This window comes from Sebastes fasciatus, chromosome 14 (genome assembly GCF_043250625.1).
Source record: "Sebastes fasciatus isolate fSebFas1 chromosome 14, fSebFas1.pri, whole genome shotgun sequence".
In the NCBI taxonomy this organism is placed as follows: domain Eukaryota; kingdom Metazoa; phylum Chordata; class Actinopteri; order Perciformes; family Sebastidae; genus Sebastes; species Sebastes fasciatus.
In genome coordinates this window covers 28,921,597-28,945,828 of record NC_133808.1, presented here as the reverse complement: position 1 = coordinate 28,945,828, position 24,232 = coordinate 28,921,597, and the positions used below count along the sequence as shown (strand labels likewise).

Below are 24,232 nucleotides of genomic sequence, written 5' to 3'. Positions count from 1 at the left end.
TGGAGGAGCTATGAAGCTAACGAAAACACAATTCTTAGTTTCAGGTAATTATACATTAAAGAAAACATACCTATTAATATTATATTACATTTCTGCAAATAGATCCCCCTGCTACACTCTGTTCCTTTAATATGTCTCTTTTTTCATTTTTTTTTCTCCCTCTTGTGCCTAAAAAAGGCACTTTGGGCGTTCTCTATAAATAAATCTCACTGAGAAAAAGCAAACAGCGTCTTTAATCTCTGACCAGTAAAATAGAAACATCAGCACACATACACACACACACACACATTTACCACAGGACTGTGAAACCCCCTCTGACTGAGCTCTGAAAATAACATTCAGGAAACGTATAGGCCTAAGAGAGTTTATCCAGCTGTTCACACACACACATGCGTTTCGCAGGACAATGGAGAAAAATAACAAGACTAAAAGGGTCGACAGTCATTCCAGCAGCTCTGTGAAGCCATGCAGCTGTTAAATGCTAGCATCAGCATGCTAATATGCTAACAATTACAATGCTAACATGCGGATGTTTGGCCAGGAAAGAATGTTGGCATTGGACGTTTCTGCAAACCAGGGATACGTTGAATATCAACGTTCTTGCATTCAGTCAGAGCAAATGATCCAAACAGCGAAAAGAGACACACCGGGTGGACGGGAGGGGAGGTGGATGGGCCCAACAAACACAAGGCTTTCGTCCAGGAGCCCGCTTTTTGTCTCTCGTGCATCAACGTTACAATCAATAATAATTTTCACTGTAAAAATTTAGTAGTTTTAAACCAAACCATGTCATTCTTTCCTAAACTTAACTATAATGGTTTTGTTACGTTGTTCTGTTGTTACATCATTATTTGAACACAACCCATGATCTTTTTTCTAACCTTAACCGAGTAGTTTTGTTGCCTAAGCCTAAACAATCGTTTCATAACGTTAACCACATTGCGTTTCTGCAACCGTGATATGAGGCTGATATGAAACAGATTTTTGGTTCGCCATTCAACGTATCGTGGTTTGCAGAAACGTCCAATGCCAACATTTCTTCTGGCGACTTGGTTGTGTTCAACATCTTATTTTAGTGTGTCAGCATGCTGCCGTTGGGTAATTAGAAGTAAACACAAAAGTACAGCTGAGGCTGATGGGAATGTCATTACTTCTGCAGATATTAGGTAATTATTCAAAGTATTAGAAAATGTTGACCTCATGATGACGCTAGATGAAAAGTAAGAGGAACACCAAAGTTATCACATTTCATCAGTTTTTGCAAATCAAAGCATAATGTAATGCAATGTTGTGATTTACAAGCCTGAATTAACTTAACTTGAAAAACTAAAACAGCCAAAAAGTAAATCATAATTAATCTTAAATTTGCAACCATAGCAACATCCTACACTGATGAATTTTTATACACGTGTACAACTGAATCAAAAGGAACTCGCAGATAAAACTTCTCTGTTTCAGACGATGACAATGAGCTGTTTGACTTTAAAGACACTAAAAATAACATCTGGAGAGGAAGGCACAGCGTCCTTCCTGTTGTGTGACAGGACAGGCCGTGTGTGTGTGTGTGTGTGTGTGTGTGTGTGTGTGTGTGTGTGTGTGTGTGTGTGTGTGCGTGCGTGTGTGCGTGAAGAGGATGTGTGCTGGTTGACAGTGTGTTTAGTCATGCTAATGAGTTTAATATTTGTAACCACTGTAGACAGAAAGTCTTTATATCTCGCCACAGAAAGAAAGGCTAGTCACATTTAGATTTTAGGTTTGAATTAATGCACGCTCACACACACACACACACTTCTGTGTGGTCATGTGTTTCACGCATGCTGGTTGTTCTTCTACCAGATCAGCATTTAAAAACCTAATTAAATTGATCATTCATTAAATTACTAATTTACTCAGTGATAGCGTGTGAGTGTGAAGAGGATGTGTGCTGAGTGAGAGTGTGTTTAGTCATGCTAATGAGCCGGGCTGTCAGTGTGTTGTCGATCTATAATAACTGATTCAGCTGAGCAGCAGAGAGGAAAAGAAGAAAGTCATTTTAATCTTTTTAAAAACAAATTAAAGATCTATCTTATTTAATCTTGGCTTTTAGTTCGGGGTTCTCCAACCTCGTCAGCTCTTACATTTTAATCTTTACTATTTATATCATATATTTCCTCTTGGTTTTATTGTATAGTTTTCATATGTTTTAACATTAGGTTTTAAAACTTTGGGCTTTACTGAGCATCTTATGCATGAAAGATGCTATACAATCTATCATTATTATAATTCCTGATAATGATTTTTTAGTTACTTGAATCTAGATTCATTTATTTGTATCTTTAGAGCTGCAGCAAATAATTTTTTTATAAAACATTTTCTTAATTAGATTTCCAATTAACCAATTAAATCATTCAGTCTTAAGAATGTGGGATAAAAACATCATAACATCCCTGGGTGGTGTCTTCAAACACTGTTTTTTTCCAAGCAACAGTCCAAAACCCAAAGATTTTAAATATAAATTATATATCACAGCAGCAAATCTTCACATTGGAGAAGCTCAAACCAGTCAATGTCAAACTAACGGTTATTTTCTTTATCGATTGATTTGTTAATTATTTTTCTACATTGATAGTTTGATCAATAAAAAAATGGCATCATTATTTTGCGAAAGTGCATGGAGACGTCTTTGAATGTCTTGTGTTGTCAAACGAACAGCTCAACGAAAACTCAACACAGATAAGCAGAAAATTCGCTCAACTGAAGCTGGAACTAGAGAATGTTGATGTAAATATTAATACAAATAAATTAATTATCAGATTTAAAAGCTCATATAAATGTGTGAAAATCAGAAGTGAAATAGATTTTTTATGCCGTCATTTATAAACAAATAGATGTGAGTCACATCGAGATATGAGGAGCAGGGTGAGAGTCTCACAGAGACAACAGTGCGGAGACAGCAGGGAACACCACGACCTTTAAACACAACAACCTGACAGTGCAGTAATGTGTGTTTATATGTGTGTGTGTGTGTGTGAGTGTGTGTGTGAGAGAGGTTTTTGGAGTTAACTAACAGTCCACTGAACACCAGCTGTGTGTGTATGAGGGGCACTTGGCAAGCTTTGCAGTTCACCCGTGCAGCATCGATGGTACAACACACACACACACACACACACACACACACACACACACACACACACACACACACACACACAGAAACACACACAGAGAAACACACACAGAAACACCTGCGGTGAATCACACAGTTGAAACAGTGGAAGCGCGGCGACCGTAAGCTGACACACAATACACGGCCTGCTCACATTAAAAGGGACAATAACAGTGCTTTTATTTTTATGCTTCGTCACTCTGATTCAGTCTGATGTTGCGCTCACGGCCGAGCCACGCTGCCTGCATGAGCAGCGCGTGACGGCTACCTCGCTGAACTGATGCGTCTCTCATGCGTCCACACCGACAGCGTTTCTGCTACTGCCAGCCCTTTCTTTCTACCTAGTGTTTGCCTTTCATAATGGCCGTTTCATTTCATTATTAATGACCTTAATATTCATTTTAGACAGAGAAAGAAGTTAAGAAGTGTGTGCTCATTTATAAATAATAGTGAGAATCCACAATCAAAAGCCTCAATTCTATTAATTTAAGGAGCCGTGCAAGTCACTGCATTTTCCACAACACTGTCCTGCAAATATTTCAGAATAAAAGCCTTGTGTTAACAAATGAAGGGGTTCTGTCCATAGAAAAACTCTAGAGGGCTTTTATTTTGAAACGGAAACAGGAAGTGTTTATTTAAAAGTTTTTTTTTCACTGTCTGTGACATATTCTACAGATATAAACATTGAAACTGTAGTAAAGTTGCTGGTATGGTGTCAATATACGGTCAAAAGATCATTTTCCCTGTCTATTTGCACGCAGAAAAAATAGGCGAGACCTCGAATCTCTAGTAGAGACACAGCTGACGCCGGATGTGTGGCTGCTCTAACCTGTTAATAAAAAGCAAGAGGTTCCGCGATGCATACGCGCTGCTGACGCGAGCGGTTTGGCCCGGGCGCTAGATAGTGTCTGACAGCAGCTATACAAACACACACACTTCACAACAACATGGACAACATAGCATGTGGGCCACTGATGTAGCCTTTCAAATTAAAGGGTTTATTTCAACTTGGGTGCTACATTCATAGTTTTGGCCATAATTCCTAACAAAAATAAAACCTCAGTTGTAACAAACCAGAATTATTCTTTAACTTTGACACTTTGTTTTAATGTAGGACTGAGATTTGATGTGTTATTTTGCTTGGTGTCAGAGTCTGAAACGCCTCTAAACTGGATCTTTTCCAGTCTGTTTTAGATTGTTACTGTACATGGTTTATCTTGAATTAATTAAACTGATTTTACTGATATAATGAAAATATTCTGTATTTATGTATACATTTGTACATATTGTATGAGAGCAGCAGCACCACAGCTGGTATTTCAGGAACTCTTTGTAAATGAAAACATGCAGGTGAACAGTCATGATGCAGTAGGATTAAAAATAAGGGTTATAATAACACTACACATATTATTTTTATTTTTATAGGTGTTCAACAGACATCTGGCTGATTTCTGCAGTAAAGTAGATAGACTTTTCAAGGTCAACCTGTAAAAGTAAACAAAGCTTACTGGCTTTCCTGCATCTGTTTAGAAAGTTCTCTTTCAGAGATGCTGAACTGCTGCATCATACCCAGAATGCAACACCCTCTTAAGATCCTAATATAGAAGATAGAGAGCGTGAAGAAAAACAGCCCGCAAAACAGCAGAGTGAATGTGCGTACCTGAGATTTAAGGAGGTGAGCGACTGCAGGCCGATGACGTTGTCTGGAATGGTCCTGATGCAGTTGTGATACAGGTTTAGTGTCTCCAAGGCGACCAGGTGGCAGACCTCCGAGGGAACGTCGGCCAGTCTGTTCTTTGAGAGGTCTGCGGAGAGAAGAAGACGTAAATAAAACTTATTGTACATCCCCACAGACACTTCTATCTATCTGAGGTACAAACGTCGTCAAACTCAGGGAAGTCGGTATTTGGCAGCGGGGCGGAGGTCAGCCTCTCAAGGCCAGGTTTTAGTGACATCACACATCCTGCTGTAGCTCAGCAACAACAATATCAACTTCAGTTATCAGCAGCAGCCAAATAAGGCCAAGAAATGTCAGGCCAGTTACTCCACATTGTTCCAGTGAGGCCGAACTCTTGAAAACACATTTGTTTTGTTAACGGAGCGAGAACACACAAAGAGTTCATTTCCTCCTCTGCAGGCAGCAATCATGGAAAGGTTCTGTTGTACTCAGTGTTTAGATTCAAACACTGAATACTACTAATAATACTTTAAAATCCAACAAGGCCTATAAGCAAAAGACCCTTCTCACAGGACTCTTATTTATGTTGAATATCTGCCTGTAATCAACCGTATTGTGGAGTCACTTCCTGCCCTTGATGCAGATTACACTGCTGACAAACAACACTGCAGTTCTCTTGGAAAAAATAACCACATTCTTATTTTCAGGCATCTCCTTCCTGATTGAGAAACAAGCATGTCGCTGAACAGGACGTCACACCAACAACAACTTTAAATCAAATATATCAGGATTAAAACACTGCTGGTTAGCAACGTCAATAGTGCAGTTTAATGGCAGAAGATAAACGCTTAACAGGTGAACCACTTTTTAAAAAAGGTGATTATTTGTTGATTTATTAAACATGGATGTTGGTCCAGTGAGCAACCCACAGGTCTGAAAAGTGAAGCCAATGCTGAAGTGTCTTAAACCTGCATTCTCTCTAACAGCCAGCAGGGGGCGACTCCTCTGGTTGCAGAAAGAAGTCTGATTGTATAGAAGTCTATGAGAAAATGAGCCTACTTCTCACTTGATTTATTACCTCAGTAAACATTGTGAACATGAGTTTATGGTCTCAATCTCTAGTTTCAAGTCTTCTTCAATACAGCATGATGTTCATTTAGTAAATGATGGTCCCATTTAGAGTCAAATAGACCATAAAGCAGGGGATGCTTTAGGGCGGGGCTACCTTGTGATTGACAGGTCGCTACCACGGCGTTGTCCGGTCTGGGAGTTGTCCGTGTTTTCGTCTTAGAACTTTAACCCTTTCAGAGTGTGTTTTCAGTTCATGAAAGTTAAATTGCAACATATTTGGTCGCCTAAAAATGTCTTATTCAGCGTTCGGTTGTACTTAGCTCCACCCTCTCGTGTTGCTACCGGTTGCAAAAAAACAAGATGAACTTGAGGATTCAAAACCACAAACAGAAAATACAACATGTACACCGGACGTGCAGAGATGAAACTGACATTGAAATTGTGTTAAAATCACATCATATTAGCCTTATATAATTAACTACCACGCAAGACAATGATAGAGATTAGGGCTACAACTAACAAATACTCATCATCATTCATTATATCACCCCTAACAAGTTCAGAGAGCCCAAGGTGGTTTGTTTTATTTGACCAACAGTTCAAAACCCGACGATCTTCAGTTTACTGTGATATAAAACAGAGAGAAGCAGCAAACTGTCACATTTGAGATGCTGGAACCAGATAATATTTGGTGTTTTTGCTGTTGATCACCAGACTGTGAGCTACCATAGATATTTAATCACTGCACATCATCGACAGCACAGGCAGCGTTGCATCATGGGTCACGCAGTCACAGGAAGTGCTATTTAAAACAACGTGGCTGAGAAACAAAGAGCTACTCAGTCCTGCTTTCATCCTCCGAGCAAACAGCAGCAGTCTGACTCAACTACCGGCTGCAAACACACTGCTGTTACTGGCAGTGTGTGTGTGTGTGTGTGTGTGTGTGTGTGTGTGATGTCTCATATTCATAACCACTGTAGACATTTAACCTCCAAAGTAATAAAGTGGACATCATCGTGGTGTTCGCTGCAGTGACCTTAATGAAAAACACTCGTACTGCACTACATACTACACTACACACACAAAATGCAGTCTCACAGAAACACATCTGTCAGGTTGCATTTGAATGCGTCCACACATGAAGTCATGTGAGGTGACACAAATGATGATACAGGCCTAGGGTCATGTAACCCGTGATACACACACACACACACACTACTACAGTACCATTACTACTACTACTGACTGAGCCTCACTGATACATCAGCATGTCCAATACGGAAGTAATATATTGCTATTTGCTAATTTGTTTTAGTTTTTTTACTGTAAAATGTCAGCACTTACCTCGGTTGCAATTCTGTAATAACTTAATTTAAAGAAGCCTTATCAAATATGTTTTATTTTTTATGTTATAGGGATGCATCAATATGATCTATTTGGTCGTCATCAGTCCCAATACTGACCTTATTAAGCAGGCTGGGTAAGAATACTGGTACTACTCCTGCTACTTCCATTCTTAATGTCATTTAAGTAGGTTAAGTTTCCACTAATCAGAAGTCTGATTACTGACCTGCTGCATGTATTCAGATTTGTTCTGATTCCTGCGTAACCGAGTTACCTAACTCTCATTTAAAGGGCGGGTCTACCTGCGTTCTCTTCTGGGTTTTTCAAATGGCAGTGACATAGGCTTCCAAAGTAAGCTAATCAGTAGAGGTGTAACGATTCATCTACTATATCGATGCATCGATTTATATTCCTACGATCCAACTACATCAATAGGTACTCGGCAAGTTGGACATATATCGATATAACATCGATTTGCAAGCTAAATAATCGATTGTATCGATACTAAGAATTTGCACCTTGTATTTAAGCACGACAAACGTTATATGGATGTATATTTTAGCACTTTTAATAGTAAAGCAAAGTTAAACGTTACTCCGGTTCACGCTGCCTGTGTACGATGTCATCAACATGCGCCAGCAGCGCAATCTCCGAAAGACAACAACAAAATGAAGCATGGCTGACGAGCGAGAGATTTTCAAGCCGTGTTTGTTTATGGAGTCTGGTGGCTTTGAAGAGAGCGATATAACGGCTTCAGTTCCCTGTTAGAAAGGGCTGTCTGACGGCGAGGTAAAGCAGATGTGGACAGGTACAGCAGAAAAGCGTGTTTTAGCCATCAATATCAATTCAAGTGTTTGTTATATTTAGAATATTTTCACCGCTCTATCTTGCCAACAAACAACCCTTCCCGATGGGGAACTCAAGCCGCTATATCGCTCTCTTTAAAGCCACCAGACTACATTGACAAAAACAGTGATTTTACCTAGCAGAACACGGGAGTTTTAATGTTCGTATTTCAATAATAGAAAGCAACAGAATGACTCTTTAAGTTAGTTTCCACCTTCTGCCTCGGAGGCAGGAAATTCTATCTAAACTATCTAATGTTTCATATTAACGTAATCTTGCAAGCACGGACGTGTCTCTAGCTAAACTTCAACACACTTGAACCTGAGCCACGGCTGTTGCTGAGGCTGACGGTGTGTCACTAGGTTGCGTAACAGCGTTCACAGAACTCACAACTCATTCTAGTTAATAGTATTTTTTTAACCGTCACAGCTGAAACAGGTTTACTGTAAGCACTACATGTCATTCCAACTCATCAATAAAATCTCAGAGATGTTTCAGAGGACATGAGCTGAGTAAAAAGGGCAAATTCCCTTCAGATAACTTGTTTCAACTTGCAGCATCAGATACCGAAGCTGGCTGGCAGCAAGCGGCTTCTCAAGGTTTCAGCCACTCTGTTTTTCCTGATTGTCGGCTGCTGATAGAGACGACCATGAATGAGCATTCATGCTGAACTGCTGGTGGTAACAGTCGGCCTTCATGTTCACGTACACCGCTGCAGACATTTCATCATAGTGAGCCCACAATGTGGAACAAACACGAGTCTCCCGGCCTTTTGAGAAGAAACATTTTATGTTTTAGACTTTCAGACAATCAACACTAAGTTGTACCAGCTGTTCATAAATGCAACACCAACTTTATGTCCTTCCTAGTGTGAACAAAAAACAGTTATTTTCACAATATAATTGAAAGCTGTCTTCATAATCATCAAACACAGTCCACCATTTCTTTTTCTGCCAAGTATCTCCTGTGAACTACAGGGTTGAAGCCCTCTTATTCTCTGCTGCCTTCTAATTTTATGTTTCAGTTTTTTGTATTTTATTTTATTTACTCTTTTAATATTTGTTCCTTTCAACATTTAAGTGATTGTAAAGCACTTTGACCGATCTCCATCCTGAGATCTCACTGCAAACAGGCAATAACAAGGAGGTAACTAGCAAAAAGTGAGTTCTGAATTTCACAACAACACTGTTTGTTAATCAGATTTCCTCACAAATGCAGTCAAACTGAGCAGATCAACGTGAGAGAAGAAGTTAATCTTCTTTATGAAGGAAAGGGCAGCAAGTCCTGAAGCTGTAAATACAGAATACACCCTGTGAAGCAGGCGTGGGGCTTCCTGTGTTAATAACAACACTCTCCCTCTCTTACGGGACAGGAAGTGGTCTCATCGGGGTCATGAGGTGGGTCTCTGTGCATTGTTGTCAAGGTGCCACCTTTGACCTCTAGGAGAGGAAAGAGAAGAAGAAGAATGCTCGAGGGAAGACACTGTGGGAAGTTTTTCTTCACCTGAAACAGCATCATTTCAGATGCAAATCAGGAGAAAAGACTGCATGAATTAATACGAAGTACGAGTTAGATGCACATCAAGTTGCATCACAAATTATATCAAGAGGTTTTCTAACTGTGAGGTGCACCTCCTCTGCAAGACGTGAAGCAAATATACAGTTTGTTGAGGTGAAAGGGACAGGTGCGTGCAGGTGTTGAGCACTCGCCAACACCGTCAGCAGCTGTGACTTACAGCTGGAGGCAATTTAGGTAGTTAAGCTACTTTTGGGAGTACACTGAAGGATATCATTATCTCAGATGTCCATCACAAATAAACGTCCGTAAGTTCGTTCAGAAATAAAGGGGGGAAACTCCAGAACTTGTAACATCCTTGAGTGATGGGTACTAATTATTATCTAATTCTCCATGTTTACCTGTTGACAATTTGCCTGGGTCCAGATCTTTAAATCCGCCCACTCCACTGAGTTAGAGTTGACTGATTTGTCTGGTATCGTGACATAAAAGAGAGGTTTCTTGGTTAAAAAGTAATCGACCATTGAGTGACAAGTAGGGCTGTCCCCAATACCTTCAAATATTTATCACCGAAGCTTCGAAATATTCTAAGGTATTCATTAAAAACTGAAAATACAGTGTATATGTGTGGTGTTTATTGTATGGTGAGGCTATGACACTATTGTCCTGATGTCTTATTTCCTCGCCAACATGCCCTTGTTCACCTTGTTGTGACCTCTGTGACACACTGAATCAAACAATACAAGTAAAATGTGTTCATCCAGACCCAAGCTGTTTCCATGACAGACAGACAGACAGCAGGTATGATTACAGTTTACTGTGTTATAAAGCCGACTGTTGAAGTAGACAAAGACAAACACGTGAGCAGTGATGTGAACTACGACGACTTGTGTAACAAACAGTGCAGACTGCAGGAATGTGGAGGCTGAGCAGCTGAGACACAAGAATGTTTCCTGCCTACTCATTAACACAGAGCTCTGTCATCTAACAACGCTACAGCGGGACGGAGGAAGGAAGGAAGGAAGGAAGGAAGGAAGGAAGGAAGGAAGGAAGGAAGGAAGGAAGACAAAAGAATGATTAAGTTCACATAAAAAGTTAGTTTAAGTTCAGTCACTTTTATTTCATCAGTGTTCGAAGCAAAAGAAACATGCAATTCAGCGTTAACACTACAAGCAAGAGCTCAAAGTGTTCACCACCACTGTGGGTGTGGTTATCGTTTAGGCCGTCATCATGAACCTCAACTGATCTTAAGACGAGACACATCGAGATCTCGGTGGCTTACCACCTTGCCTCACAACTTCCTGCCGTAACACCCAGATGAAACATGAACTAACTGTTCACTTCGGCATTATAACGGAACATTTCTTCTCATTGCAATCGGCAGAATTTATGATTTTAAAGTCTGTAAAGTTCTGTAAGTTACTATACTTGTCATAAGTTTTTTTTTTCTTTTTGATTGAAGATGAATCGATAAACATAAAAAAACAAACTACATATAAAAAAAGCTTTGTAGTGAAGCTAACTTTGGCTGCTGACTCTTCATGTTATTCATGTCAGTAATGTTGATTGGCTGAAGATGTTTCTCGTCCTTATGGTTCAGATCTAAATTCTGCAGAGTCAGCTCGTCTAGTCGTGTCTGCCTAAAGATCTCTAAAGTATATATACTGTGTGTGTGTGTGTGTGTGTGTGTGTGTGTGTTGTCCCTGCATCCTTTAGTTGTGCAGGAAAAGGAGGGACTCCTCCCTGCACTACAGTAATGACAGGCTTCATTACACACACACACACACACACACACACACACACACACACACACACACACACACGCACACACGCACACCAAAAGAGCAACGCTACCAAAGCAGAGTCTCATCCCCGGTGCAGAACAGAAACCGTAAAAACAGAAGAGTTAAACTTTATTGCTTTGGTTAATCTTCATCCTCCTCATTATCCTCATCATCATCATGAAATGAGAGACACACATGAAACTACAAGTATATGTGTGAAGACAGAGGAAGTGAGGGATTAAAAGGAGAGAAAGAACAATAAGAAAAGAAGAGAGGAAAGTAGAGGGAATAAAGAAACTTTTTTTTTCACCCAGAAATAAACATTCAGGTTCTTCTTGAACACACCAGTTACTGTAAATCACACCTCACTAACTTTATGTCTGTTTATATAACAGGCATAAAAGTCTTCTAGCAAAACAAATCAGTTGTAAACGTAATGAAGTTTTAACCATATAACCGTACTGCCAGCCCTTTATTTCTGTACAGAAAAAGCAAAAAGACGTTGGGGGCGTAATTTAATGCCGCACTGCTGTACGCACACGCTTAAAGCTGAAGTAGGCGAGATTGGAGCAAATATGATTAAAAGAAGTATTTTTAAAAAATGGTCGCTATATCGTGACAGTAGTACATGAAACAGGTAACCTGAAAAAAAATGTTCCTCTGTGTCCTCCGGTGCTCCTAACGGCATCTGCAAGATTTCACAGACCGGAGGAAAACAAGCAGTCAGAGCTGATCTGAGGTCTGCTGTCCATCTGCTGTCTATGAGAGCCGGCTTCCAATCACTTGCGAACTCCGACCAAACGGTCAAACTAGGCAGCGCTGATCAAATATTAATCAATATTCTGTTACTGTAATGCCTATTTCTCTCCTCAGATGTTTTCAGAATCATCTTGTAGTGCACGGTTAATGAGAAAGTTTGTGACGCAGCCGCCATTGTGAAATCTGGTGAAGGAACGCCAAATTCCGGTCACATGACCAGAGCACAACCAATAGGAACGCTCTCTCTCTGAAATGACCTGTGATTGGTCAAAGTCTCCCATCAAGGACTAGCTTGTTTAAAGCCTGAAAACAAACAGAGCCATGAGGAGGTGCAGAAGTCTAGTTTTCTGTCAGAACACTTGAATTACAATATGCTGAAAGGTTATTATGGAATTTTTGCCTAATGATGCCAAATATATATATACTGCCTACTGCCACTTTAAATCTGAATTATTGCCATATAGGCACTTTTGCTTTTCGCTTTGACACCAAATTCTCCGCTATCGTCTTATCTGTCAACTCTCGACACCGACTACCGCGACAAGCCTTGTCCCAGGGCGTAATAGAAAAAACAAACCTCACAGACCAGAAGACAGATGTGGAATCAGACTCACTGAGCTGAACTACACAGGGACGTTGGATAGTGTGTGTGTGTGTGTGTGTGTGTGTGTGTGTGTGTGTGTGTGTGTGTGTTAGTGGAAGGGGGTTTCTTGGCGGTGTCCTCACCACTTGCTGACTATGGAGGAAACAGCCGGCACTCAGGCGGGTGGAGTCGGTCCAGGATGCTGAAGGTGCAGTTGGGAGTAAAAACTCGCTGCCTCAGACTCAGTTTGTGCTGATGATGATGAGGATGATGAGGATGATGATAATCTGCTTTGTTTCAGTGGCTGCTGCTGTCAGCAACCAGCTCGGATATGAAATACCAAAATACTAAAGTTACAACAACACCAAGAGTACCGATACTGTAATAATACCAACCGCCAACAACCAGTAAGAACTTTTCTAATGCCACAAATCAGATCCAAATGTTACTAAAAGTTTTAAAAAGTGAATTAACAACTAAATGCTCAAACTTCATCTAATATCTAGGGATGTAATCAATTAGTTGATTTAATCAACAGATCTATAAAACTGAGTTTCTCGACAAAGAATGACCTGCTTCAACCTTCCTAACCAATAACAACTTCCAACTTTCACTACCTTCTACTAGTTTAAATGCAGCACCGACTTACAGAACCGAAATCACTACGGCTGTACTTTCAACACAGCGGCGTCTACAACCGACAAGACAACACCGTCACAACTTTAAACAACTTCACTTCTGACAACGTTTTCCTTCTTCAGCGCGGTGACAGCTGACGCTACGATGCTTTAAATCAGGGGTGCCCAATACGTCGATCGCGATCTACCGGTCGATCGCAAAGGTAGTGTGGGTAGATCGCATGGCATTTTTTTTTAAATAGACGTCAGCCAACAAATTGCAACACTGTTTCACCTGAACTCATCTGGAGTGGAGGATGAGATTTTGACACTACAAGCTGACATTCAGCTTAAGTCCAGGGCTCATGGACAGTTCTGGAACTTACTCACAGAGGAAAAGTACCCCAACATGAGGAAATGTGCTACCTCCATGACTGCATTATTCGGCTCCACTTATTTATGCGAGTCAGCCTTTTCCCACATGAAGATTATTAAGTCCAAATACCGTTCCACCTTGACTGATGATCATTTGGAAGTGTGCTTGAGGCTGGCTATCAGCAGCTACTGTCCGGACTATGCATCCCTGGCTGATTCCATTCAGTGCAAGTCATCAGAGTAAGGTAATGACAAAAAATTTACAGAGTTATATTGTACAATGTGGGTTCATGCAGTTATGCAAGGTACACCAACATATATTGTACATATAAAGAATACTCAATATATTTATAAATAAATATATGTTTTGCATTTTTATAGTAGGTAGATCATTTTGACTTGGTCATTTTATAAGTAGCTCGCATGCTGAAAAAGTGTGTGCACCCCTGCTTTAAATGAACCGAATGTTTTCCTTAAGTTTACCGGGAGAAAGAAAGGAAGAAAGAAAGACACAAAAAACGGAAGGATGAGACATGATGAAAGAAGAGATGACAGCAGCTGAAGTCACCATGACGACCACGTGAGACTTTCTGCATGGATACAGAGTCACGTGTCTGTGCAAACATGCATGTGTGTGATGCTGTATGCATCAGCGGCTGCACAAATATGTGAGGGTACGAGTGTGTGTGTTTATCTTGGGGGCAAAAAGAAAAATGCATATTTGCCGATCGTCCAAGTGTTTCCAGATCTAAACATAGCATAGCATGTGTGTGTGTGTGTGGTTGCAACAGATGGACGTGGGTCGACAAATAGGTCACGTAGAATTCCTGTGGGACGACCAGCCATTCCTACACACACAAACACACACACACACACACACACACATTCATAAAAACACATTAAACACGTAACATTTGCTTTATAAGGTCTGTTTATGGGAGGCAAACACACACACACCCCAAATTGTTTTCCTGTGCTACTGGAACATTCCTCGTCTACCAGAAGGAGATTTATATGACCTCAGAAAATGATCTCAGGTCCACTTTGTGTTTCTGCTACAGGCAATGATTTCTACTGAGGGAAAGAAGGATCTGTTTTTATATGTAAACAGATTCTGTGTGTAGCTGAAGCATCCACAGCGTCAAAAGGCCCTGACACACACTCGGACAATCCATTAATGTTAACTCATCTCTCTCTTCTTCTCCCCCTCCTCCAGTCTTGTTTCCCTCGCTCAAATTGTCTGCTGAACCTCTATGTTTTGTTCTCCAGAACAACCGACTCGATCTGACTGTTACATAACAGAGAGCGAGTAGTTCAAGTGAGCATCCACCCACATCCACTCACTGGGCCTCTCTCTGAGAACAGCCAAGCCTGATGTATATAGAGCCTTGTACAGACACAGCCACAACTAGAGGGGTTCGATTCCCCTTTAAAGTGTCAGTAGGCAGTATATTTTTGGCATCATTAGGCAAAAATTCCATAATAACCTTCCAGCATATTGTAATTCAAGTGTTCAGAGAGATAACTAGACTTCTGCTCCTCCTCATGGCTCTGTTTGTTTTCAGGCTTTAGAACATGACAGGTGACAGGAGACTTTGACCAATCACAGGTCATTAGAGAGAGAGCATTCCTATTGGCTGTGCTCCGGTCATGTGACCAGAACTTTGCATTCCTTCAACATATTTGATCAGCGCTGCCTAGTTTGACCGTTTGGTCGGAGTTTGCGAGTGATTGTCAGCCGGCTCTCATAGACGGCAGCTGGACAGCAGACCTCAGATCAGCTCTTACTGCTTGTTTTCCTCCGGTCTTGCAGAATGTAAATGTAAAAAGTATGTAGGTTAGCAGAGCGGGGGCGACCTCAGTAAGCAGACAGTATGATAGTTAAAGGCATTTTCACTCCAAGTCAATTACTTAGTGTCTTCTTTAGCAAAATCTCAACAGGAAGCCGTTCAAATCACACAAATCTCCTGCTGTTTATATGAAGTGAACTTGTGAACTATAACTATAAATAAAAACAAAGCCATGTTTTTGTGTCCAAGTAATAATTTTTGAAATTGGTCCAGTATTGAGGGATAACCTCTGGCAGCCGCGAAACGAGCTGCGAGGGCAAGTGAGCAGCGTCAATGTAATGTTACGTTCACTATAAGTGTTTGTTTTTGCCTCTGACAGGCTCAGATGGTTATTATAAGTGTCTGACAACATTATAGAAAGGACCCTACAGAGAAATAAAACATCCTTTCTCTCGATCCGGTCTGTTTGTTATTGTGTCCAAGTCCCGCTCAAGGAGAAGTCTCATTGTGAAATCTGAATATCCGTATACTCTAATAAATACAGACGGCCATCAAATTCAAAGACCTCATCCTCATTGTGGAAATCATCTAAATATTCAGCCATGACATTGAAAAGCTACGCTTTCTGTACTCCAACACAACATACTCTTTGCGTTTCCACCATGGATGTATTCCACTATTCCACCAGGTTTCAGAACGAGACTTCTCCTTGAGCGAGACTCTTTCCATAATGTTGTCAGACACTTATAATAACAATCAGAGCCTGTCATGGCAAAAACAAACACTTTTAGTGAACGTAAATGACGGTGCCAGCTTGCCCCAATAGCACCATATTGCAGCCTGTGAGCAGCTGCCGTCTACAGCGTTCTCCCTCAATACTGGACCAGTTTCAGATATGGTTGTCCCCATTAGTCATTTAGACACAAAAACATGAGAAAAATATCGAAGTTATCCTTTAACAGCCAGAAAGGAGCACATTGTGAACGTCTGGTTAAATACAGAGACAGCACACGTGGACTACGATTAGAGTCATATCACTATGAGATCCCCAAAGTCCTGTAAAAGCACAGATTCTCACGTTCCCGTACTGAAACTGACACAGACAGCCGTCAAAAACAGATTATTTTGCTAGTTTATATGATGGACGAATAGAAGAGAACAACAAGTACCGTAAAGAGAGCTGGAGGAGTTAAAGACCTCCTCAGAGTGAGCTGAACTTCATCTGAACTCTGGCTCTGACCTGATGTGCTGGATTATTAAATAACTCTCACTCATGACACAACTATTTTTCCATTTGCTCACCGTTTAAAAAAAACCCCAAAAAATCATATTCTCTCCCTCTCCTGATGTCAAATCACGTTTAAAAAGTTTAATGAAAACAAAGACTGGATCAGAAGACGATTAGAAGCATTACACCACACATGTGAGATAGTATTTGCCTGAATCATTTCCTAATGATTGAACACAGTAAATAAATAAGTTGACGGGTTAATAAGTAAACAGGAAACCGGACCGATGTGAATGGATCCTGTCTGCCTCCCCCTGTCTTCTCTTGGTCTCATCATCATGAAACTGAAACTATTCTACTGCTGTTCTCATTATCACAGGTCACTCTGGGTGAGAGGTTCACATCAACACCTAAAGTGAAAGTATTGAGGGGTCTTCTTCTGTCTGATCATCTATTAAACCATCCAAAAACAAACAACACAGATCACTCAGCATGTCTTTTTCTTACTTTCCTTCTCCGTATGCATATACATTTACTATATTCCTGTTTACTAGGGCTGCACTATTAAAAAAATCGTATCCAAATCCTAATATGATTGGACCTACTGGGATTTTTAAATAGCAGTATTTGTTAAAATCGCAATATTTGTTAAAGGAGAAATGTGTATAAAAATACGATTTTAAATTAATTATTGTCATGCTTTAAAAACATCCTGACCTACACATCATATTTTACAGGTTTAAGAAAACATCTTTATTTGGTACAGATCCCTGCAAATACAAAATAATCGTATTTGCTTTGTTTTTGCTTTAAAATAAAGTTTGTGTACATGTATAAGTGTGTGTATGTGAGAGTGTTCACAGCATCAGGTTGTGTGTATGAGTAAAGGTCAGAAGTGTCAATCAGGATAACAGTGACAGCAGGTTAAAACTGATGTACAGCGTGTGTGTTGTGGTTTAATGAACACTGAAAGGTCACCAGCTGTGTGTCCCACAGCTGGAAACACTGGAAAATCATCATTATTTTATAATTATATGTACATCTTTATTGCATCTTTTCTATCCCATCTGTGAATTCCCATGATCCCGACTGCAGTGTTACATAATAATTGAGACAATTAGTAAAAGCTACTGAGCTGATTATAGTAAACAAACGGTTAAACTTTCTCCACATGTAAATTCACACCTTTAAATGTCATGCTACTGCAGAACTTCCAGGACCCTCACAGCACAGAATACGCTTTAAATAGATTTTTTTTTACATCAGATCTAATGAATAGACACGGTGATATAACACCAACACCAGCAGCAGCATGATGATCTAATAATAACAAGCAGTCGCTGTGGAAAACAGCAACAATATAAAAAATTATAATGTCGAACAAATGTGAAGTCACACAAACTAATTCCAAAAATGATTTTATATTTCAAAGACAAATTTATATAAATAAATAACTTAATAATAATTTTCACCTCCTGCACAAATAATAAAACATGATGTAGCCAGCTGGGTTTCTAACCAATTTAATATTTGTCAATCTCATTCCAAAAAAAATAATTATCATGTAATCACATAAATCTTTTATATAAGCTACTGATTTCCTGAGAATTTTTCTCCTGTGGTCAAATCTGACACACAGTAGGATCCATTCACATCCAGTCTGGTATTACATATACATGTATATTGCCACACATGCAGCAGGGGTGGAGGGAAATATCAATACAGCATAATATTGCGATATTTTGATTGTCAATATTGTGTTTACAGTTGTAGATACACCATTAAATAATAGAAAATGTTCTGGTTTTTTTTTTACTATAGATACACCAGTAAATAACAGAAAATATCTTGTTATTTTACTATAGATACACCATTAAATAATAGAAAATGTTAATTTTTTTACTATAGATACACCATTAAATAATAGAAAATGTTCTGTTTTTTTTAACTGTAGATACACCATTAAATAATAGAAAATTTTTGTTTTTTTTACTATAGATACACCATTAAATAACAGAAACAAATCTTGTTTTGTTTTTTGCTGTGGGTACACTGTTAATTAATACAACATTTCTGTTTTCTAATTACAGTACAAAGTCTGAGTATTGAGCTGCCAGTACTTTTTCTGTTATTTTACAGATTTCTTGCTTAGAGTGTAGGTATTCACCCCTAACCCCTGCAGTTGCCTCTCTGTTTATCGGCTGTATTCCATCTGGCACTAGCACAGAATCAAAAGCTGAATGTGTGTGTGTGTGTGTGTGTGTGTGTGTGTGTGTGTGTGTGTGTGTGTGTGTGTGCGTGCGTGCGTGCGTGCGTGCATGCGTGTGAGTGTTGGGGGATCTCTCTCCGTCTGTCTGACCTAGTGACCAGCAGACAGTCATGGATTAGTACTACTGTAGATTTAGAGGGATGGGGGTGGTGATTGTCATGGGGGGCTCACACACATATTGATTAATGCATAGAAAATGTTTTAATTTCAGGACATTCAGTTATAATCTACAGGCAGCTAACACAAGAGTGCAGTTACAAAAAATAATGTGATTTTCTTTTACGAAATCTGTTTTTTGTGCAGATTTTAGTTAATTGATTAAAAAAAAAACACAGTGACATAATCCTTCGGAAGAATCTAATCTATGACATTGTTATTCCATGTGTCACCGAGTAGTGTTGTACTGTAGAGTATGTTTACCAGAAAGGAAAGTTTATTAGTACAGCAGACACAAAAAGCAATGCAAAGTGCTTTGCATAAAGCATCAAATAAATAGAAACAACAACTTAAAAAAAAACTACAAGAACTGAAAATAAAAAGTAAAATAATGAACAAAGAAAAAGGAGTTTGACAGAAACTGTCAACGTTGCTTTAATAAAAAGGGGGGAGAGAAACATGACTGACGTTATAGTGAAGACAGGATGTGAACAGACAGACAGAGAAAGAGAAAAAGGGCACGAGAGAGACGGAGGGAAAACAGTTTAAAAATAGAAAGACAGAAAAAAGAAACACGGGAGGATAAAAGAGGGAAAAAAGAGCTGGCTGGCAGAGACATTAACAGGATTAGAGAGGGGGAGTTTCCCCAAACTGGCAACCCACCAGGCACACTGTCAATCCACACACACACACCACCCTGCTGCTGCCACACACACACACACACACACCCACCATCATAAACTACAACAACAAGACCCCCACCACTGACCCACATCTTTCTCTGCTGTCAGCATATCACTAACTGTCTGTGTGCGTGTGTGTGGCGTGTGTGTGTCTGGCGTGTGTGTGTGTGTGTGTGTGTGTGTGTGTGTGGCGGCTGGCAGGGCTGCAGGGGATGGCATGCTCACACACAAAACACCATCCACCACCCGCCCCACTGACTTTCAAACATGATTTCTGGCACTGTGTTAGAGCAATTCAGGCTAATGACGTCTTTAAAATTCAAAATATTAATTCTGCAGGGAGAGTCCAGGGAGGGGCGTGATGGAGCGGGTGGGCGCCGGCTCTCCCTGGAATATGATTGGCTAAAGTCAAGCCAAAACTTCCATGTTCATAACAGCATGGTTTTTATAGCAGTCCCCAGTTCACCCGTCGGGGAGCGTTAACTTAGCAGCTACGATGCTGCATGTAGTGTCACGGACATGCAGCCACTTTCCCAGTAAAAGTGTCCACCGCACATTTAGTTTAGTTTAGCAGGTTGTCAGCTGTGTGTCTGCCCGGCGTAACGATACTTTGTCTGCCCGGCATAACTTTAGCGAGTGTCCAACAAACAGTGTGTGTATTTGTGCTACATTAGCAGCTCTCGCATTTCCGGAGGCTTCTTGCTCGCCGCCGCCACACACGTAGTCTGCGTAACTTCAGCGAGTTCCCGACAGACTGTGTGTGTGTGTTGGTGGTGAGTGTGAGGTTGTTGGTGAACGTAGCTGTAGCAGGTGGTTTGTCGTGCTGACAACCGTGAATGTCTGATTACACTGATAATGAACATCCAACAAACTCTTCATGACAGCAACACCAGACTTCAAATATCTCATGAATATGTATATTAAATGACAACGCCACACACGTATATACACACACACACATACACACACACACACACAACCCACCATCACCAAAACATCACCAGTGTGATTCAGTCCCACCTGAGCAGGAGAGGCTGCCAGACACCGAATACTGAGATTACATTTCAACACATTTCACTTAATGCCACAGCTCTCATTTATGCGGATGTGGATTTATTTTTGCCTCGTGTGTGTGTGTGTGTGTTTATGAGCATATGTGACAACTTATTTATGTATGCTGGCATGTGCTTCATGGTGTATTAGGATAAGCCTGAAGGAGAGTGGTATGGAAAGTGTGTGTGCTCGTCATGGTGGATGTGGATAAGTGTGCGTGTGTGTGTGTGAGATGTTTGGATGCCAGTATGATGCCAGAGGGATTTAGGTGGGAGATAGAGAGTTGTGTGTGTGTGTGTGTGTGTGTGTGTGTGTGTGTGTGTGTGTGTGTGTGTGTTGGGGGTGAATTTGGCCTACATTTGGAGGATGAGAGACTGTTCCTGTTTATTTATTCAAAGGGATTGGGCGTCTGTCAGGACAGACTCCGACGGTACCTCTCAGATTTAGAAACACTGAAGCTGCAGGACCAGACGACGCCATCATTTTTCCAGGTATTTTGGTCATAAACCAAAGGATGGGATGAATTTTGACACAATGATGGCGCTAAAAGTCACATGAATATCTGTACTACATTGCATGGCAATATCTAATCGACCCAACACTATAGTGTCTAACGAGTTCAGATGCATGTTTACATCACCAGAGAAGTCTTTTCTTTGGTCTGTGACTGTGTGTTTGTATTTTCTGCTCCACAGAGCAGCTTCAGAGAGTTGATCTGATCTGTGCAGCGTGCAGCAGCAGCAGATGAGAAACACTGATAGAAAACAAAAAGCCTCAAAAGACCTAATTTGGGCACAAACACCGCTGTACTGACGCACACCAACAAGACTGCACACCGTGAACTCAGTCTGGAGTGAATGACTATTTTTAGGAAGAGGAGAGAAAGAAAAGTTCACAAACATATGATGCAATGTGTGACATCATTTTCATGGTTTCAGGGTGTAAAGCGATGTCACGGCCCCGCGGTCAGAGTCTGACTCACCGGTGTCAGGTATCAAAAGAAAAGACCACTTCCTGTTGGGCTCAGGGATCTTACTCTGTGATCGGGTGTCCCGCAGTAGTTATGACCTCCTCTGATGAACAAAGATCCTTTCTGAAGGGACGCAGCGTCACTCTCATCACAGAAACAGTTTTTTTAGGATGGTTCCGCAATAATTGTTAAGGTCAACTTACTAGCTTTCTCTGGAGCTTTCAACTTTATATCTCAGGCTTCGGGGGGTAACGATCCACCCTCACCTCAACATAAGACCACCTGAGCAAGGCTGTATAAATGCAGCCATTTCCAGGCCATAGTAGGCATGAAGTACATGATGCCAACTGTTGTTCATCTGTAAAGCTGTACTTATTAGTTTTGCGGGGGTAGTGGGTTTCTCCTTGGACTCTGACAGGAAAATATCCAAGCTGTTGCCTCCTGAAAACAATGAGGTGGGGAGCGGTCACTTCCTGTTCCTGTGCTGGTGAGAGGCACCACCTCACAGTGTCATTATCGAGAATCACAACCCCACCCATCTTCAGGTTAGCTTCTGCTTTATCCAGTTCTTAAGACATAATAACATAGACTGTATATAAGAGGTGGACGTAGTCACCGTGACGTCACCCGTTGGTTTGTGGACTGCCATTCTGAAGTCCTGAGTTTGGCATTTTGGCCGTCGCCATCTTGTTTTTTTGCAACCAGAAGTTACACGAGGGTGGAGCTAAGTGAACTGAAACACACTGAAAGGGTTTAAGTTCTAAGACGAAAACACGGGCAACGCCGTGGTAGCGACCTGTCAATCACAAGGTAGCCCCGCCCTAAAGCATCCCCTGCTTTATGGTCTATTTGACTCTAAATGGGACCATCATTTACTAAATGAACATCAGGCTGTATTGAAGAAGACTTGAAACTAGCGATGAGACCATAAACTCATGTTTACAATGTTTACTGAGGTAATAAATCAAGAGAGAAGTAGGATCATTTTCTCATAGACTTCTATACAATCAGACTTCTTTCTGCAACCAGAGGAGTCGCCCCCTGCTGGCTGTTAGAAAGAATGCAGGTTTGAGGCACTTCAGCGTTGGCTTCACTTTTCAGACCTGTGGGTTGCTCACTGCAAAATACCTGCAAAACTAATCCCCGTTAGCAAGACATTGTCACTGCGAGCATGTTAGCATGCTAATGTTAGCATTTAGCTCGAAGCCCCACTGTGCATTAGTACAGCCGCAAAGAGCCACTAGCTTGGCTGTAGACTCTTAATCCTAAAATGACCTAAACAATGAATCCATTAGTTGCCAATCAACTACTCAATTAATGGACTCAGCTCTAATAGTATCATCTCATGAATCCAATCAATCCAACATTAGCTATATGATATCACTACTGCTACCACAACACAACAGAAACGTCAAACAGTGCAGTCATTAAAGCAATAAGACATTTCTATAGTATTTCAATGGTGGAAAAAAAGCAACAAAGAGTAATATAGAAACTATTTTAACAGCCAACCTGAAGAAATGCCCTGACTACCTCTATACTGATCTATGTTTTTCATTATATATTACATTATAACACTGCACTCTGCACTAATCCAAGCTGACAGGAGTCGACCTTTATCTGGTCCTGTTTGATTGTAGTCTATTATTTTCTATCTCAGTCCAGCGGTGCTCTTCTCTGATTTGTCTGGTGTCTCTGTGGCTGCTCGCTCCTCTGAGAGAAACCATTAACTACTCCATTAACTGCTTCATTCACTATGCATGAGGCTTCGGCCCTCGGCCCCTACAGCCCTCTGTGAACTCCTCTTCCATTAAGGTGAAGATTAAGGTAAGGGTTCATGTTTAAGCATGTATTTATGAGGTTTGAGGTCGGGGTTAGTTTAGGTAAATAACAGGGCTATTTTGGTTTCGTAAACAAAAATAATTTTACCAGCCTATTTTTAATTAAATATCAAACTACAACCAATACTTGTTCCATACTCAGTCATGTTTTTCACTCATTTTTCTACAGTACCGCAGGTTTCCGAGGATCTGGGCTCGAGACTAATGGCGTCCCGTCATTATGGGGACAATAGAAAATGTCCCTGATAATGCTATGTTGTGAACAACAAAGCCGGTTTGAAATCGTCAGGAGGAGAGTGACGTTAGCTGTTAGCAGCCGGTCGGTATCACAGTCCTTCTTGGCTCAATAAAGGCTAACGTTCGGAGGTTGCATTGAGTTAAATAATGATCAAGTTCTATTCAGTAAAAATGAGGCGAAGGTAAATTATTACGCTATCATGATGTGTTCAGATGTAATCTTGTAAAACTTTGCTTTTGGCGAGAATAAAGGAGTGTATGTTGAAGTACATGGGATTTATTGTTTTGTTT

The 24,232-nt window shown here is 40.6% G+C and overlaps 1 protein-coding gene across 14 annotated transcripts in view; it reads right to left on the bottom strand.

The window, feature by feature from the left end:
- The window catches only part of lrch1 (leucine-rich repeats and calponin homology (CH) domain containing 1), an 88,927-nt gene that overhangs the window by 56,027 nt on the left and 8,668 nt on the right, over positions 1–24,232 (bottom strand). For all 14 annotated transcript variants that reach the window (XR_012596965.1, XR_012596964.1, XR_012596966.1 and 11 more), the window contains exon 2: positions 4,803–4,947. Coding sequence is in view for 11 of the 14 variants with exons in the window: in XM_074657779.1 (XP_074513880.1) it covers positions 4,803–4,947 (145 nt within the window). In the remaining 3 variants the exon portion in view is untranslated. The remainder of the gene's footprint in view (positions 1–4,802; positions 4,948–24,232) is intronic.